We start from the raw sequence: 15,686 nt of genomic DNA, 5'->3' as shown, positions 1-15,686 counted from the left end.
TAGGTAACTGACGTGTATATAAATAAATGATATTTTGATATATAGATAGATACGTAAACTTTAAATAAATAGATATTCTTTTTTAACAAATAAGTGTCCTTTTAGATTGCTAATGTCCTTTTGAGCCAAAAATATTTAAGCATGATCTATTAACCCAAAAAATTTGGAAATGAACCTCTGCCTTGAGTGTCATATTCTCTTTTGTTAAAACAAAAGTTAACTTTTTGAGAAGTTGGTAAAAAATTAATTTTTTGACTTTTTAATTTTTTTAGTAATTTTTTTGACAAAAAAAATTGACTTTTTTTGAATTTTTTGTGGCTTTTTTTGGAAGAATTAGGTAAAAAATCAAAAAATTGACTTTTTATCAAGTTCCCAAATTGCTCTCCATTAACCGAAAAAAAAATATATAACTTTTTTAGATTCTTAAAAAAACTATTAAAAAAAAAGTAATTACCCAAACCCATCAAAGTGTTACATATGTATTTGGTAGCTACGGTTTGATAATATGAATGTTTTTTAATTTAATACTTAGCCTCTGTTTGGGAAGTGGGTTAACTTTTTAGTTATTTGGCTATTTTGGTTTATTTTGAAAAGATGGTAAAAAGTGATTTTTTGACTTTTAACCAAGCTTTTGGCTTTTTTAGACAAATGATTTGGGAAGTTGGTAAAAAGTGACTTTTTGACTTTTTTTATTAATGTTTGTTTATGATGTCAAATCATAATAAAATGACCAAATTACCCCCATTTATTTAAAATATTTGCAACTTCACCTATGTAACACATTTTGACCCATGATGATAAAATTATAATTTCACCGTTGGCTAAAAACCAACTTCCCAAATGAAAAAAAAGACAAAAAAGCCAACTTTTGGCTTTTGCTACAAACCAAAAAAAGTGGCTAAAAGCCAACTTTCCAAAATAGCCTGGGCTAAAAAGTTTGGTTTGAGAATGACTTTTTTGGCTTTTTGATTTTTTTGACTTTTTTTTGTGAGAGAAGAATGTAATGATTATGGGTTGAATGTGATATTTTATTTTTTATGATTAAAATAGTCTATTTTATCTTTTGTGACTAAAATAGCTAAAAAAATCCCGTTTAGCTTTTGCCAAACGGAAGTTTAGTATTTAAGAAAGGGTCGATTAGAAATTTAATGAAAAAACATAGCATGACATCAGCAAATATTATTGCGTTAGCTGCAAATCTTCAACTAGTGAATCTGAATTGGTCGGGGAAAAACATGTGAAATCGCTATGGGAAATTATACTTTCAATTTTTGTTAGAGGTGATCATTTTTTCTCGCCTTATTCTTAATGAATTTTTCTTGTTTCAATGAGAAAGTGAGATGGGAAAAGGTTTCCCATTCCGTTTATATTTACTAAACAAATTTGTAAGTATATAATATATATCATTTATTTTTTTTCAATATGATAAAATTAAATTTAAAAAATTACATTTAACATTTATTTTCATTCATATATTTCTCATTTTATATTTTTATTTTTCATTAATTATAAATTGATACTGCCACCAATCTGATTTGCTCCGCCTTGGTATCATACACGACGGGAACGGGGATTACAAACCCACCCCATCACCCTCTCTAATTTCAATAATTCAATTTAAATTTTACTTTACCATTTATTGTCTCAAATTGAATAATTCGTCCCACACTTTTAAATATAATTTTAATTTGGTTCTTTTTCCAAGTAAAAGTTAAAATTAACAATTTTAGAACAGTGTCAATCTCCTAATGTGTATATGTGAGAAAAATTAATGAAAATTTAGATAGAATAACCAAACTAAAACTAGGCTGAGCGTAGACTAAATTATTCAATTTGAAATACTCAGGTCTACCATACCTTCAAATTAAATATTAAAAAAAATGTCCAACATACCTTCTTTTTTTTTTATAGGTAAATTACACTCACCTCCCCTAAGGTTTTTGACAATTACAAAGATCTCTCTTGTAGTTTCAATAATTACAGAAATTACTTTTACTTTTGAAACTATTATTAAGATTTTCCACAGTTAATCTTCTATTAATTTATTTAACAGAATATGATGATGTCATACTGACGTCATGTACTATGAGTGAAAAATTCAAAGATTGCCCTTATATATTCAAATAGTAAATTTCACTCACCTCGCCTGAGGTTTTACAAAAAATTAATAAAGATCCATATATTATTTTAATAATGTTAAACAAAATTATTAAATTCTATACAATATTTAAAAAAATTATAAATTGTTAAGACAAGCATATATATAGTAGAATAACCAAACATTACCTTGTCTTAAAAAAAATAAAAAAAAAAAAAAGAGATAGTAAATTGATCACCATTAAATCTTATACTAGATTAAATACAATCATTTATTTGAAAATTATGAAACAAAGTATAAAAGATGTTTTATTTTTTAAAAAGACCACCAATTTATAAATAATTATTTTGAGAAATTAGAGTTTGAATAAAAATTTAAAAATACATATAGGTATTTGAATTTTTTTTATTTTCCGTATGAAAAATACGTATTTGGAGAAATTATCCCTCTCTTTTCGTTTTCTTTATTTTATTTCTTTAATTTTTATTTATATTTATTTTCTCATTCATTTTTTCATAGTGTCACTGTCAAATAGCAGCAACATTTAATTATTATTATTATTTGTTCTCTTCTCTATGTTTTTTCCTCAATTTTTTTCATTATTTTTTTCTCTTTCATCAATGCTAACTAGCATCGCCCAATACCATAGTAACTTACAAAACATGAATTATTCTTTTGTTTTGTAAACATATTTGTGTATTGAATTTTTTTTTAAGAAAAATAAATATAATAACATTTCATATTTATAATAAAAAAAATTGACTTATAAAAATTACGTCATAAATACACATAAAAAAATTATCATTTTATCTTTTCACAATCCTATATTATGCTCAAATTTTAATTATCTTTAAAAAAATAAGTTTATATTTCTCACCTTAATAATAAAATTTTTAAAAATAAATATAAAAGTGAAAAAATATCTAATCATGTTACAATAAATTAAAATTAGATGATAGGAAATGAAAGATAAAGAAATTATTTGAGAATAACAAACTATTTAAATTTGTCATTTCTTACATCTAATTAAAATAGAATTTTACTTGATGAAATAAATTATTTGAAAATAATAAAATACTCAAACAAATGTTATTTATTACATCTAAATTCTATATCTTCATCTTTGTTTCTTTAATTTAAATTATTTTTATTAAATTAAATCTCAAAATTAATTCAAATAAGAAACATGGATATTCTTTCTTAATTTCATTAATGGTTGATTTTCTTTTAACTTATAAAAGTTCAAAACTTATCGTGGAAAAAAAATACTAAGTCAATGAAATACAAAAGAAAAGAAAAAATTGTGAAAAATAAAATGATAATTTAATATATAGAGGTAAATTACAATTAAAGGGTATTAAGTGTAAAGGGTATTATGGTCATTTGCACAACCAAGTTAACACCGCTTGGCTTAAATTAACGAGAGGAGAAATCTTGACAGTGTCTGAAAAAGTAAGGAAGATTTTTGTAATTATTGAAATTACAGGGGAGATCTATGTAATTGTTAGAAACCTGAGGGGAGGTGAGTATAATTTACCCTTTTTTTTTCAAATTCAAAATACTTAAGGAAGATTTTAAATTTCAAATTGATTTAAAAATTATACTCCATTAGTTTTGATTCTAATAATGTATTTAACCATATGTATTAAAATAAAGATTTGTATTCTAATCATGATATAGTATCACCAATTGTATGGAAGTTCATCTTCAATGAAAAATACAATCCAAATTAACAAACTTCATAAAATAAATATAAAAAAATTACCAACTAATGTGTAATGCAATATTAAAACTACAAAATCTGAAACAATATTCTTATCAATAATATGATACATGCTACATCAATGAGTAAAGATAACACCATCTCATATTGGCAACTTAAAAAGGCAAAGATAATAGTAATTAACGAATTCTTTAAAATATATATATATATATATATCTTTTCGTCAATTTTTTTGCATGCACGACATTTGTCCATCACAACATAAATTAAGGGATTTTTGCCACGTTATATTAAAAATAATAATAATAATAAATAAAAAAAGTCATGTGACCCACGTCCTAGGCAAAGGAAGTTAGCTCAAGTTTGACTGTAATCGGCACCAAATACATTGTGCCAGGAGAAATTATTCAAAACTCCTCGAATATTATGTATTCATACTCTAAATTAATTACTAAGGCCTTGTTTGGGTAGTGGCTATTTTAATTAAAAAGTCAAAAAGTCAATTAAAACTAGTCACATCACCTCTCTACTTTTCTGCACATCTTTTCGTAAAAAGTGTTACTAAAATAGTCTGTTTCCAAACGAGACCTAATTAATTAGTTTTATGTTATTTTTACATCCCAACATAAATTGTAGGCTCTTCTATCTCTCCACCAATTAAAATTTTATAGAATATGTTCATACTCCGAAAGAGTACTGAATAAATAGGAGGTGAAGAAAGATTGTCCCTTTACTTCCCTGGTTGTCTATAAATAGAAGCCAATAGCAGATAAGTAAGATTCCCACCCACCACTTACCACTTCAGTACCCTTCTTCTTCCTTGTCCACTCTCTTCTACTACACTAGAACTACTGAGAAATTTCTCAATTTCTCAGTGAGACAGAGAGAGAGAGAGGGATGAGGCTTTAGGGGAAGGTTTTTATGCGTGGGTGGTAAGCCTACCTTCTTTTACATTCATCATCTCTCCCCGCCATCTACCAAGGCAAAAAACCCTGTCTCGGTTCTCTATTTCGCTGCTTCATCTCTACTTATCCACCATTTCATTTCACTGTTCTCATCGTTGTCACTACCATTTATTTTTCAGTCCCTAAAAATTGCAAATACTGATTCAAGGTTGCAAACCCAAGTCATAGAAATAAACTATATATCTTTTTTTATTAAGAGGCAAAAATCTTTATGGCTCTGTGCTCTAATATGATTCTGAGCCTTGTTGTGCTCTTCATTTCTAAAGGTAAACATTATTCAATTCACTTTCTGCTTGATTTCAAGATCTAATCAGTGTCAGAATCATCCTAATTGGTTGATAGATGTGATCCCACAAAAAGGATAAGGTTCCATTCCATATGATTTTTTTTTTTTTCAACAATCAATGAAAAAAGAGAACAGAAAAGAAAATTAGACTAACACGCAAATAACCTAACATTGTTCATCTTATTAAAAATATAAGGACAAAATAATTAACATAGGTATTTGTTCACTTATTATTAAAATAACATAGGACTTATATAGAATACTAGACTCGACATTAATTTTTCATCTTGAAAGAATTCCAAAAGCAAAAAGGCAGAAAAAATAAAATAAATCAAAATCTCCGCACTTCTCAAATCTATTTTATTATATAAATCACACAAAATGTTCATAAAATTAGTAAAAATTCCAAATATTTTCAATAATTGAAGTATATTTTTATATGATATGCTTCGTGTGGGTTGAAACAGGTGTTTCAGGTACTACATTTACATTTGTGAACAAGTGCGATTTCACACTCTGGCCCGGAATTCTCGGCACCCCAACACTCGACTCCACAGGATTCGAGCTCCCAAAGGGCGGTTCACGTTCCTTCCAAGCCCCAACCGGCTGGTCCGGCCGGTTCTGGGGCCGAACCGGCTGCAACTTCGACGGCTCAGGCCACGGCTCCTGCTCCACCGGCGACTGCGGCTCCAACCAAGTCGAATGCAACGGCGCCGGAGCCACCCCTCCGGCGACCCTAGCCGAGTTCACACTCGGGTCGGGTACCCAGGACTTCTATGACGTCAGCCTCGTAGACGGGTACAACCTGCCCATGTTCGTGGAGGTGAGTGGCGGGTCGGGTAGCTGTGCGGCTACGGGTTGCGCGGAGGACTTGAACCGGAAGTGCCCGACGGAGCTCCGAGTGGCTGATGGAGACGCGTGTAGGAGCGCGTGTGAAGCATTTGGGAGTCCGGAGTATTGTTGTAGCGGCGAGTATAGTTCGCCGTCGACTTGTACGCCGTCTGTGTACTCGCAGATGTTTAAGTCGGCGTGTCCGAGATCGTATAGCTATGCATATGATGATGCCACGAGTACGTTTACGTGTACGGCTGCTGATTATATTGTCACGTTTTGTCCGTCCGGCCGTCGGTAATTTTGTCACTCTTTGTCAATTTTTAAGTTTTTGTGCCTTTTTTTTTTAATAATTTTTTTCAGTTATTTTTTAGTGAGTTTTTTTTTTTTTTTTTTAATAAATAATTTACTTTTTAAATGTACGAAATAAAATAATTTTATTAAAATATCAAAAATTCACTAAATACACATATTAAGAAAAATAAAGAACTCAAAAGTTATTCTACTAAATCTTGTTATTAAAAAATAAAAAATAAAAAACTGTGATGAGATGTAATTTAATTTTGGGGATTTATTGTAATGCAGCCAAAAATCATCAAAAGATTCACCAAATCCAACAGATGGGTCGGGGTCGTCGGCGTCGGAGGAAATGTTGGCAAATACAGGGTCATGGCTAGCAAAATTGGCCACCGGAGACTCAACCAGAACACACTCTCCTCCTCATCCAGCTCTTCTATTTGCATTCATTCTTCTTCTTCTTCTTCTTCTTGTTTCTATTTCTCAGACACTCTCATTCCTATAATTTGTTATAGGCTTTAGTCTCTCTCATAATTCAATCTTCCATCATGTATCACTAAAAGTTAGGAAATCAAGTTTAACAAAAATCCACATTGTAAACCAACCCCACTTCATAATTCTCCATATCTAATGTTAGATACTTCTATTATTTTGAATGTGTATTAAGTTCTTTCCTTTCTATTTTTGTATAAATCATACTTCAACAGAAAGTTAAAACATAAGATACTAAAGAAGATTTTCAATGAAAATCAGAGGCAGGGTGAAAAGCATAAATGAATGTTAAATGTTGATGATTTAATTTTTGCAATTATAATATGGAGGCCTAAAGTGAAAATTAGATAAAAAATAGAGGGTAAAAGTGTAAAATATATTTTTTTTCTTTCCTGTTTTGGGGCTTTAAGAATTGGAATCTACAGTGTCTTCAAAGGTGTAGTATGGAAATGCTGTAATTAAAGGGCAAAAGATTAAACAGTAGAAAAGAAAGAAATCTTGTGGGGTTTTGGTTATTTCTAGCTTTGAAGGTGATTTCTGGGAAATAGATTGGTGATATATGCGTGTGCGTGCGTGTGTGTGTGTGTGTGTGTGTGGGGGGGGGGGGGGGGGGGGGGCGCACTTTGCGGGAATTGCAAGCTCGGTAGTTTTGTCTCTGCCTGTGGAAGGTTGGGAGCTATGCTACCTGGACTCTTTTTCACCTTTTATTTTTTTTGCTTTTTAAGATCCCTTCTTTGCTTGCAAATGTGGAAATATGAGCGGAAATTATCACGCATTTTTTGAGCACTATGTGACATTCTGTTCAATTAATTATGTTTTGTTATTTTCTATATTGTTTCTACACAAGTTTTTACTATTAAATTGGCACACTGCAACTTTGAAATTTCTGAGAGACCAAATAATTTACTTAAACATGAGATTTCAGGGAGGTTAGGGGTTATATTTCTTGAAATTTTAATAAAAATAAAATTTAAACAGATAGGTGAATAGATAGATAAGTGATACATATACGTATATGTATACATTTGAATAAATAAGTAGCACACGTACATATAAATATATATTTGAACAAATAGATAGATAAGTGAAACTTGTAAACGTAAGTGATATTTAAACAAAAGATAACTTTGAACACATGAGTTTCTTTTTGGACAAACAATACCCTTTTGACTCAAAGATTTAAGTTTGGGCCTGTTATCCCAATAATTTTATAAATGAACCTTTAGCCTGAGTATCCTATCTCTTAATCATTTTATGACTCCAAACAAATTGAGGCATTTATTAATAATTTCAAGTCAAATTTTTATACTTGTGTATTAATTGAGTTAAACTCAAGTAAACCCCAACTTAGTTCGAATAGACTCGTACATATATTATTTTAATGATATATTAAACATATTTCATAATTCACTTTCTGTCTTTGTTTATGTTTAGTATATGGGCAAATTTTCATATTTGAATGATAAAACAATTAACGATATGGATATTCTCTTTATGTTTTGCTCATAATTTTTTATTTTATTTTAATGTATGTGTTTTTTTATATTTTTTTTAACTTTAGTTTTAATTTTTTTTTTTTTAAATCTTGAGCTTGACCTTAAACTTAATTTGTTTATATAATCGAATTGATTCAAGCCAAATTTAATTTGTCAAAGACAAGATAAGCTGAGGGCTTGGCTCAAGCTTAAGCTTGATTTATTTTCAACGAATTAAACATGAATACTCCAAAGATCAGTTGGGTTGGACTCGTTTGTAACATTAATTGTAATGACTCCATTGGTTAGTGTCACTCTTAAACAAAATACGTGAAAAGACAAAAATGTATTTGCAAAAACGAATAGCATGAAATAAATGTATTTGTGACATTCATTAATATTGTGTTTGGTTGAGGGATTTGAGGAGGGATTTGGAAAGGGAAATGAAAAAGGTAAGTGAAATGTAAAAAAAATATACCTACATTTCACATAATTTCACATATTTTTTTCCTTTCATTTTTTAAATTCCTCCCCAAATCTCCTAACCAAACGCAACATAAGTAAACCATAGGAAGAAAAAATTCTCTATCCGGGGCGATCAAGACTTTCTAACATTATTGTAGGAGCACACAGTAATTTTTTCAAGCAGTTAAATAGTAATTTGATATTTTCAAAACCTACATGAGATATTTTAAGGGGCGCTAAGGTTAAATAATTGATATAATCATAACTTGTTGAATATTAGACTAGATCTTGGAGCTACTTTTTTAAAAGTCAAAAATATCACTTACAATTTGCTAACATGAAAACATAAAAAATCCTAACTACATGAGATTCGTTTGGAATGTGAGCTAATATTTTGATTTTTTTTTATTATTTTAACATGAGGTTAAAAAATTTTATTTAGAATAGATTTTTTAACTTTTTAAATTTTTATACTTTTTAATTTTTGTGAAAGAAGAAATGAAATAATTATAATTTAAACGTAATATTTTGTCTTATATGACCAAAATAGTCCAAATAAATATCCCAAACAAACCCATAATCTAGAATGTAACAATTTTTTTCCTCGAAAAATCTGAGTAACCGACTAGGGATTGGAGGAGGAGAACAAAAAAAAATCCAAACAAATATATATCAAATAGTTAAGATTAATTTTACATGTAAATCTCATTATATAAAAATAAATCTCAATAACATATCACACTTCCAATTCAATTTCTGGTCTCTGTTTTTGGGTTCGTAAAGTTTCTCGTGGCAAACAATAGGTCATTGTCCTAGGATTAGAGGGGCAATGATTGGCATCTAGGACCTAAAGTTCTTGAAGCATCGGTTAAAATTTCTCAAATTCTCAAGTGGCCAGTTGTCACAGAAGATATTTTTGGAGTCTGCATCATGGAAAGTGGAAATGTAACAAACTTTTAACTAATGTGAAAATAATAGCATCTCTAACTTCATTTAAAAAATAGACTATTTTAATTAATTTTTTAATTATTTTAATCTAATTAAGAGAATTATATTTAGAAAGAGAATTTATTTTTTTTTAAAATAATTAATTTGATAGTTGAAAAACAAAAAGTAAAATGATTATAAATTAAATAATACTATATGTACTAATTGATATACTAACTACTGTACCAATTGATGTTGTGACATAATTTTAAAAAAAAAAATTAAAATTTGTAATGTAATTGATAAGTAAGGTTAATAATAATGTCATAACTAATATTGATACACTAATTAGTATACTAATTGGGAAAATTTGGCTATAAACCTCTTTTACCTTCCTTTCATTGTTAGAAGGACTAAGAAAAAAATTATACTTTCTAAACCCCCTCATAATTATAAAATCTTGCATAAAAGACAATTTATTATTTAAATATTTTATCAGACTATTATACCCTCACATATACACAATCTAGATACAAAATTTATCTTCTCTCTCGTCTCTCACTTCTAACCCTAGCTTCCTCCATGGCCGGAGCTGTGTCATTCCTAAGCTCCGACGATCTCTCTCTGCATCTTCTCAACTCTCCTCCTTCAACTGTTCATCTTCTATCTCGTCTTTCTCTTCTAATCCTAGCTTCCTCCATGGCCGGAGCTGCGGAGAACTTGCAAATCGCGCTGATACATATATATATATATATTTTGAGATTTGAATTCGAATATATATCTACATATTCCGATCTGTAATATATATATATATATATATGTGTGTGTGTGTGTGTGTGTGTTTGTGTGTTTTGAGATTTGAATTCGAATATATAGATTTTTGAAAGCTCAAAGTTTTAAAAATCTGAAAAATCTGTAAAATCTGAAAAATCTGAAGATCCGTGGTATGAAAAATTGAGATTTCTCTAAAATTTTCAGATTATAGGCCTGATTCAAGAATTATAGGCATGATTCAATGTTTTTCAAAGTAAACATCGATTGATTCAAGGATTAGAGGCCTGATTCAAAGCTCAAAGCTCAAAGTTCCATCGATTTTTCAAAGTAAGCATCAAATTTCATTTGATAGAAACTCTGATTCTATTGCTCTGTTTTTTTCATTTGACAGAACCAGAGTAAAATTTTACTTTTAGCTTCAGAGTCTTACAGTTTACTTATTTTTCAGAGTAAAATTTTACTTTTATACAGAATAAAATTTTACTTTTAGTTTCAGAGTGTAAAATTTTACTCTCATTCATAGTAAAATTTTACTTTCATACAGAGTAAAATTTTACTCTGAAATACATAGTGAAAATGTCTTAATAGGAGAGCTGATAGATATGAGGGTAATATATTAAAAGAAACAAGTTTTAAAATATCAGGGATTTTGAAAGTACTTATATAATTCTTGTCCTTTTGAAAGAGAAATTAGATAGTGAGGGAGCTATGACCAAATCCCCCTACTAATTGGTATATGTAACACTACTGTTATAAATTAAATATAATATTTTATCTTATTAATTATTTTAACATATTTTATTTTTATTGGTCATTTTAACCCAAGCAAAGCCTTCCCAAACAGGCACTCTACGTATAGCAGGGAATTACATGAGTGACATAGATTAAAAATAATTACATAAAAGGAGACAACTCAGAGTTACACCCCTATCATTTTTTAGTTACACCCCACCATTTGTATGTCTACATCTTTCCGCGTTTTTTTAATCAATAACACATTCTTAAAAAAAACATAATTCGTGCTCATCTGTAATTAGTCCAAAAAAAAATAAAAAATAAAAAATAAAAAAATACATAATTAATTTATATTATTTTCAGGTCCCGTCCTGAGATTTCCGAGACCCAAAGCCAATAATCAATTAATAAATTTTTGAGACTCTTAAAAGACAAAATTTGTGTCAAAATTATAAAAAAATACTTAGTATTACATTACAACAATTAATAAGTATCGCTTAATCCTCACTCTTCTTGCATTTTTAAAAACAAATAAATCAATCATACTTGCATAATCTAATTTTTTTGCAAAATCATTTTCAATGGATAACAATGCTAATTATTTTAAATAGATCTTTCAATTTTTTAATGGGCCAATTTATTTTAAGTTGGTTTGTATCTTTCTTAATTTTTTTTTTTTGATTTAAAATATACCAAATATATTACAATAAACTATAATAGAAAGACCCTTTTTTTGGATCTATTTTTAATGGATAACAATGTTAATTTTTTTGAATGGACCTTTCAATTTTTTAATACGTCAATTTATTTTAAGTTAGTTTGGGTCTTTTTTAATTTTTTTTTTTACCTTAAAACGTACCTAATATATTACACTAAACCACAATAGAAAGGGCCTTTTTTTTTATATTTATTTTGAAAAGCGCTAGGCCATGACCTTGTTGGTCCATGCGCAGGGCCGCACCGATTATTTTGAGGATGATAGAAATTCCCAACTTTGAAAGTCTCGGCCATTTTTGTTTTTTAATTGCAAGTATGAATCATAAGAATCAGATTTTATGAAAAAACAGCTGGCCGACTACCTCTCCTAGACCCTACTATAAGCGAAAGTAATAGCAGCAGATAAGACAAGTCATTATGGCGGTGAAACACACAAGGTGGTCGGACCATAATGTTTTGGCTATAAGACAATTAGCTAGGCAAATTGCAGACAAACTACTGTTAGGGAAGGAAATATCAAAGAAGGCAAAGACGAGTGATACACATTAAAACTCTGAGAAGACTTGAGAGGAGGTGAGATCATCTAGAGATAGGCCACCATGAGATTTGATTCTTTAACCAACTTGTGTGGGGAAAACAAACCGACCAAGCAATAGAATGATGACAGCAACACCCATTTTAAGTGGAGCTCCGCATTTCAACTTTTTTAAGACATAAAAATTAAAATTAAAAATAAAAATAAACACCCAAATAATGAAGGCATGCGTATTGGATCAATGCAACATTAGGTTGTCAAGAAAGTAGAAATGAAGTGAAAATGGGAATAGAACTTTCTCAAAAGAACATTGATTGCGAAATCAAAACCAGCTTGTTCGTGCTTCGAGTGGACTTCCCACCCTGACCGAAAATGGAAACGGTTCCAAATTACCTTTCCTAGGGCTAATTTCAGCAAAAGCAACAAATTCTTAGATGGCACAGCAAAGGCTGTGTTTGGACCTTTGGATTTTGATAGAGAGACAAGAAAAGGAAAGGCAAATGTGAAAAGATTCCCTTTTTCGTCCATAAATCTCTCCTTCAAATTCAAGATCCAAACACAGCTTAAATGATAAATAGCAAAGTGAAAAATGAAACAAGAGATTTGTAGGAGAAAGGACACACTGATCTCTGTAAAAGCAGCTTCATATCTGTAACCAAAACATTCCCTATTCCATGAGATTTTCATAATAATTCGGCTTAATGCAATGGAATTCTCAACCATGCATCAGTCTTCTAAGGACAAATTGTCTATCCAGTTATATATTTACAATTTTCATTAAAGGTCAAGGATCCAACACATTTCAACAAAAAAAAAATCAAAAAAAACCCTCTCCCACTACCAAAAAATGCTACTAATATACTTTATCCAGAAAGCATCTGTTTTCTTCTTTTTGACATTGTCCTGCATTATATTCTTGGTGGAGTCTTTGTTTAGTAGTTTCATTTTTATCCCTTAATAATGAAATGGAATCTTCTTGCATGTCAAAAGTTTCAAGGATGATCACATATAGCAATCAAGTTAAAAGGAAAGCAATTATTCATGGAATAATAGATCAATAAAAGCCCATTCCGATAAGAAAAAAGATCAATCAAAAACAGTAACCAAACGATTCCAATTGGTAAACGCTATCAGTGAGGACTGAGGACCCCTATGAAATGCAGTGGAAAATATGTGGAATGCAAGTATTGTCGGGACCTACCAATAAACTAGGAAAAAGTGATGTGCTGTTGTCTGTACATGAAAACCAATGCATACGACAAACCAATCAACCAATAAACAAAAAGAAACAGTTAGATTTTGAGACGAATATGAACTACCTGGAACATGTACAGAACAAAAATGGGCTCCAGATGTTCACAGAGCGATTCTGACCAATAATGGGTAGCAGTGATCCTTCTCGTAGTTAGGCCACGCATTATTGCCATCCAAAAAACCCTGATGACGCTTCCAAATTTGTGTGTCATAGATCTCAGTTATGCTGAAATGCAAGCCAATCTCTTTTATTTCCCCTAGAAACCTGTCCAATGAGTTGCCTCTTTTAGGGCTGAAAAATATAGCTTCCGAGGGCCCCTCGCTTTTTAACAAGAATTTGACGGTTTGAGCGAGGCCTTTGTGGAATTCCTTGAAGAAAGTGCTGCAAAATGACAACGACTCAAAGTCAAGAAATTTGAAAAGAAATATAAAATCTTTTAACATAAAGATGAGAAATGCATTCCCAGCAATTTGCTTGCATGAGCATGTTTTCATGCATTACATCTTACATATGGGTGTTTTTTGTCGATTAGTGAAAACTTAGATTTCAAGATATCCACCACAGGGCATTAAAAATTGAAGCAAAAAACAATCTTGTCTTGTAACCTCGCAAACTCAATTATAAAAAGTACTAAAGAGGGAACACATCGACGACATCCGCCAGAAAGAAATTAGATTGAGAAGAATCTTGAAGATGGAAGGGCTGGACCCATAATGATGACCGTCACTCCAATGCCATAAATGTCCAAACCTCCTGTTCTTATCCCGGTGAGAAAGAGAGAAAATAATCTAGTTTAAAGAATGCTTTCAATACAAGTTTAGGACAAGTTGAGGCATATTAACACTTGGTTCAAACTTGATGATTCTCTTCACTTTCACAATGCCAAAAATGGGACAACATGACGAATACTTACAGTCCATCTAGATTGAGGGGTTTGATGAGAAAAGAAAAGAATGGAGAGGAAGACATTTCTCATTACTTGTTTGGATCATTAAAGAGATGAGAAATGGTGAGAAAACAAAAATCTCTTAAAAACTCATGTTTTGTTTCTCACCGATTTAGTGAGAAACCAAAATTAAAAACGCCCAATTAGTACACATTAATGTGTGTTTGGGAGGGGAAAGATTGGATACCAAAATTGCATAGAAAAATTTATCATTCCTAAATTACCCCTATAAATACAAAACAAATAAAATTAAAAGGCGTGTGTCCTCTTTTCTCACCTAGATGAGAAACTATAATCACTTCTTTTCTTTTCCCACCTCGCAATCCAAGCAGAGCGCTAGTTAATTGGAAAGTTCAACAAGAAATAGAAGTTTACTGTTGTAACAAGAGATTACCAGTCACTTGCTACAATGACATCAAAGCTGTTGGAATTATCTGAGATTTCTCGCTGATCCCAGTGCAAAATCATGGACTTCACTAGAGTGCCACCAAATGCACCAGAGTTGGCATTAATGTTACGCTGAATATCTGCATGTTAAGAACTTCAGATCTAAATCCAAGGGAAAATATATATATATATATACATATATGAAAGATGCTACAGAATAGCATTCTGAAAGCAATCACGAGCTTTAGATTTCTAAGCTTTACATTTCTAAGGACCTAAAAGATTAGAAGGTTGGAAACTTGCCAACATTCGTATGCAAGAATAAACTGACCACAAAATCTCAAACCTAAATCTGTGATGGAAAAGGTACAAATTTGCACACCAACAATATATTCAATTTACTTCAAACAACTGAAATCACTTTTTTACCGAGAGAGGGTGGGAAAAAGTGCAAATGCTTGTCAGCGATTTCGAGAAAATAGTGAAAACATGTGCAGTACATATGAGCCTGTGGCACAATATGTAGGGACCACTATGGCAGACCTTCAGAGGATATTTCCACAATTAAAGAATAACAACTTGGGGAAACGGGAAGAAAAAATCCTAATCCTCGCAATTTTGTCACTTTTGTAACAAATTGTAACTGCTGAGACAAATAATGAAACTAGCAAGCCGAGATGAAGCATGAGGGAAAAATTAACAATAACAGGGTTATATGAACAAATTGTTGAGAGTGCATTACTACAAAGAATCAGTATCCTTAAATATTTTTATATTA

General features: G+C 30.5%; 2 protein-coding genes across 2 annotated transcripts in view; one reads left to right on the top strand and one right to left on the bottom strand.

The window, feature by feature from the left end:
- Positions 1 to 4,521: 4,521 nt before the first annotated feature.
- On the top strand, positions 4,522 to 6,849 carry LOC114289920 (thaumatin-like protein 1). Its single transcript, XM_028233789.2, has 3 exons — positions 4,522 to 5,052; positions 5,540 to 6,200; positions 6,489 to 6,849. Exons 1-3 carry the CDS (start codon positions 4,998 to 5,000, stop codon positions 6,703 to 6,705), a joined length of 933 nt encoding a protein of 310 aa, XP_028089590.2. The 5' UTR covers positions 4,522 to 4,997; the 3' UTR covers positions 6,706 to 6,849.
- Positions 6,850 to 13,372: 6,523 nt separating this feature from the next.
- Positions 13,373 to 15,686, bottom strand: part of LOC114289992 (S-adenosyl-L-methionine-dependent methyltransferases superfamily protein) — a 30,535-nt gene continuing 28,221 nt past the window's right edge. The window contains exons 6-7 of the mRNA XM_028233880.2: positions 14,916 to 15,048; positions 13,373 to 13,956 (exon numbers count right to left, since the gene is read on the bottom strand). Of these exons, the coding sequence (XP_028089681.2) occupies positions 13,677 to 13,956; positions 14,916 to 15,048 (413 nt within the window). The 3' untranslated portion in view covers positions 13,373 to 13,676. The remainder of the gene's footprint in view (positions 13,957 to 14,915; positions 15,049 to 15,686) is intronic.

This window comes from Camellia sinensis, chromosome 4, assembly GCF_055761805.1.
Source record: "Camellia sinensis isolate YWXY chromosome 4, ASM5576180v1, whole genome shotgun sequence".
Lineage (NCBI taxonomy): Eukaryota > Viridiplantae > Streptophyta > Magnoliopsida > Ericales > Theaceae > Camellia > Camellia sinensis.
This window is presented reverse-complemented; position numbering and strand designations above follow the sequence as displayed.

Excerpts from the sequence above, each read along its gene's own strand:
- LOC114289920 (XM_028233789.2), top strand. The coding sequence starts at position 4,998 with ATGGCTCTGTGCTCTAATATGATTCTGAGCCTTGTTGTGCTCTTCATT. Across the intron at positions 5,053-5,539 it reads TGTGCTCTTCATTTCTAAAG|GTGTTTCAGGTACTACATTT; the intron begins GTAAACATTATT and ends GGGTTGAAACAG. Across the intron at positions 6,201-6,488 it reads TTTTGTCCGTCCGGCCGTCG|CCAAAAATCATCAAAAGATT; the intron begins GTAATTTTGTCA and ends ATTGTAATGCAG.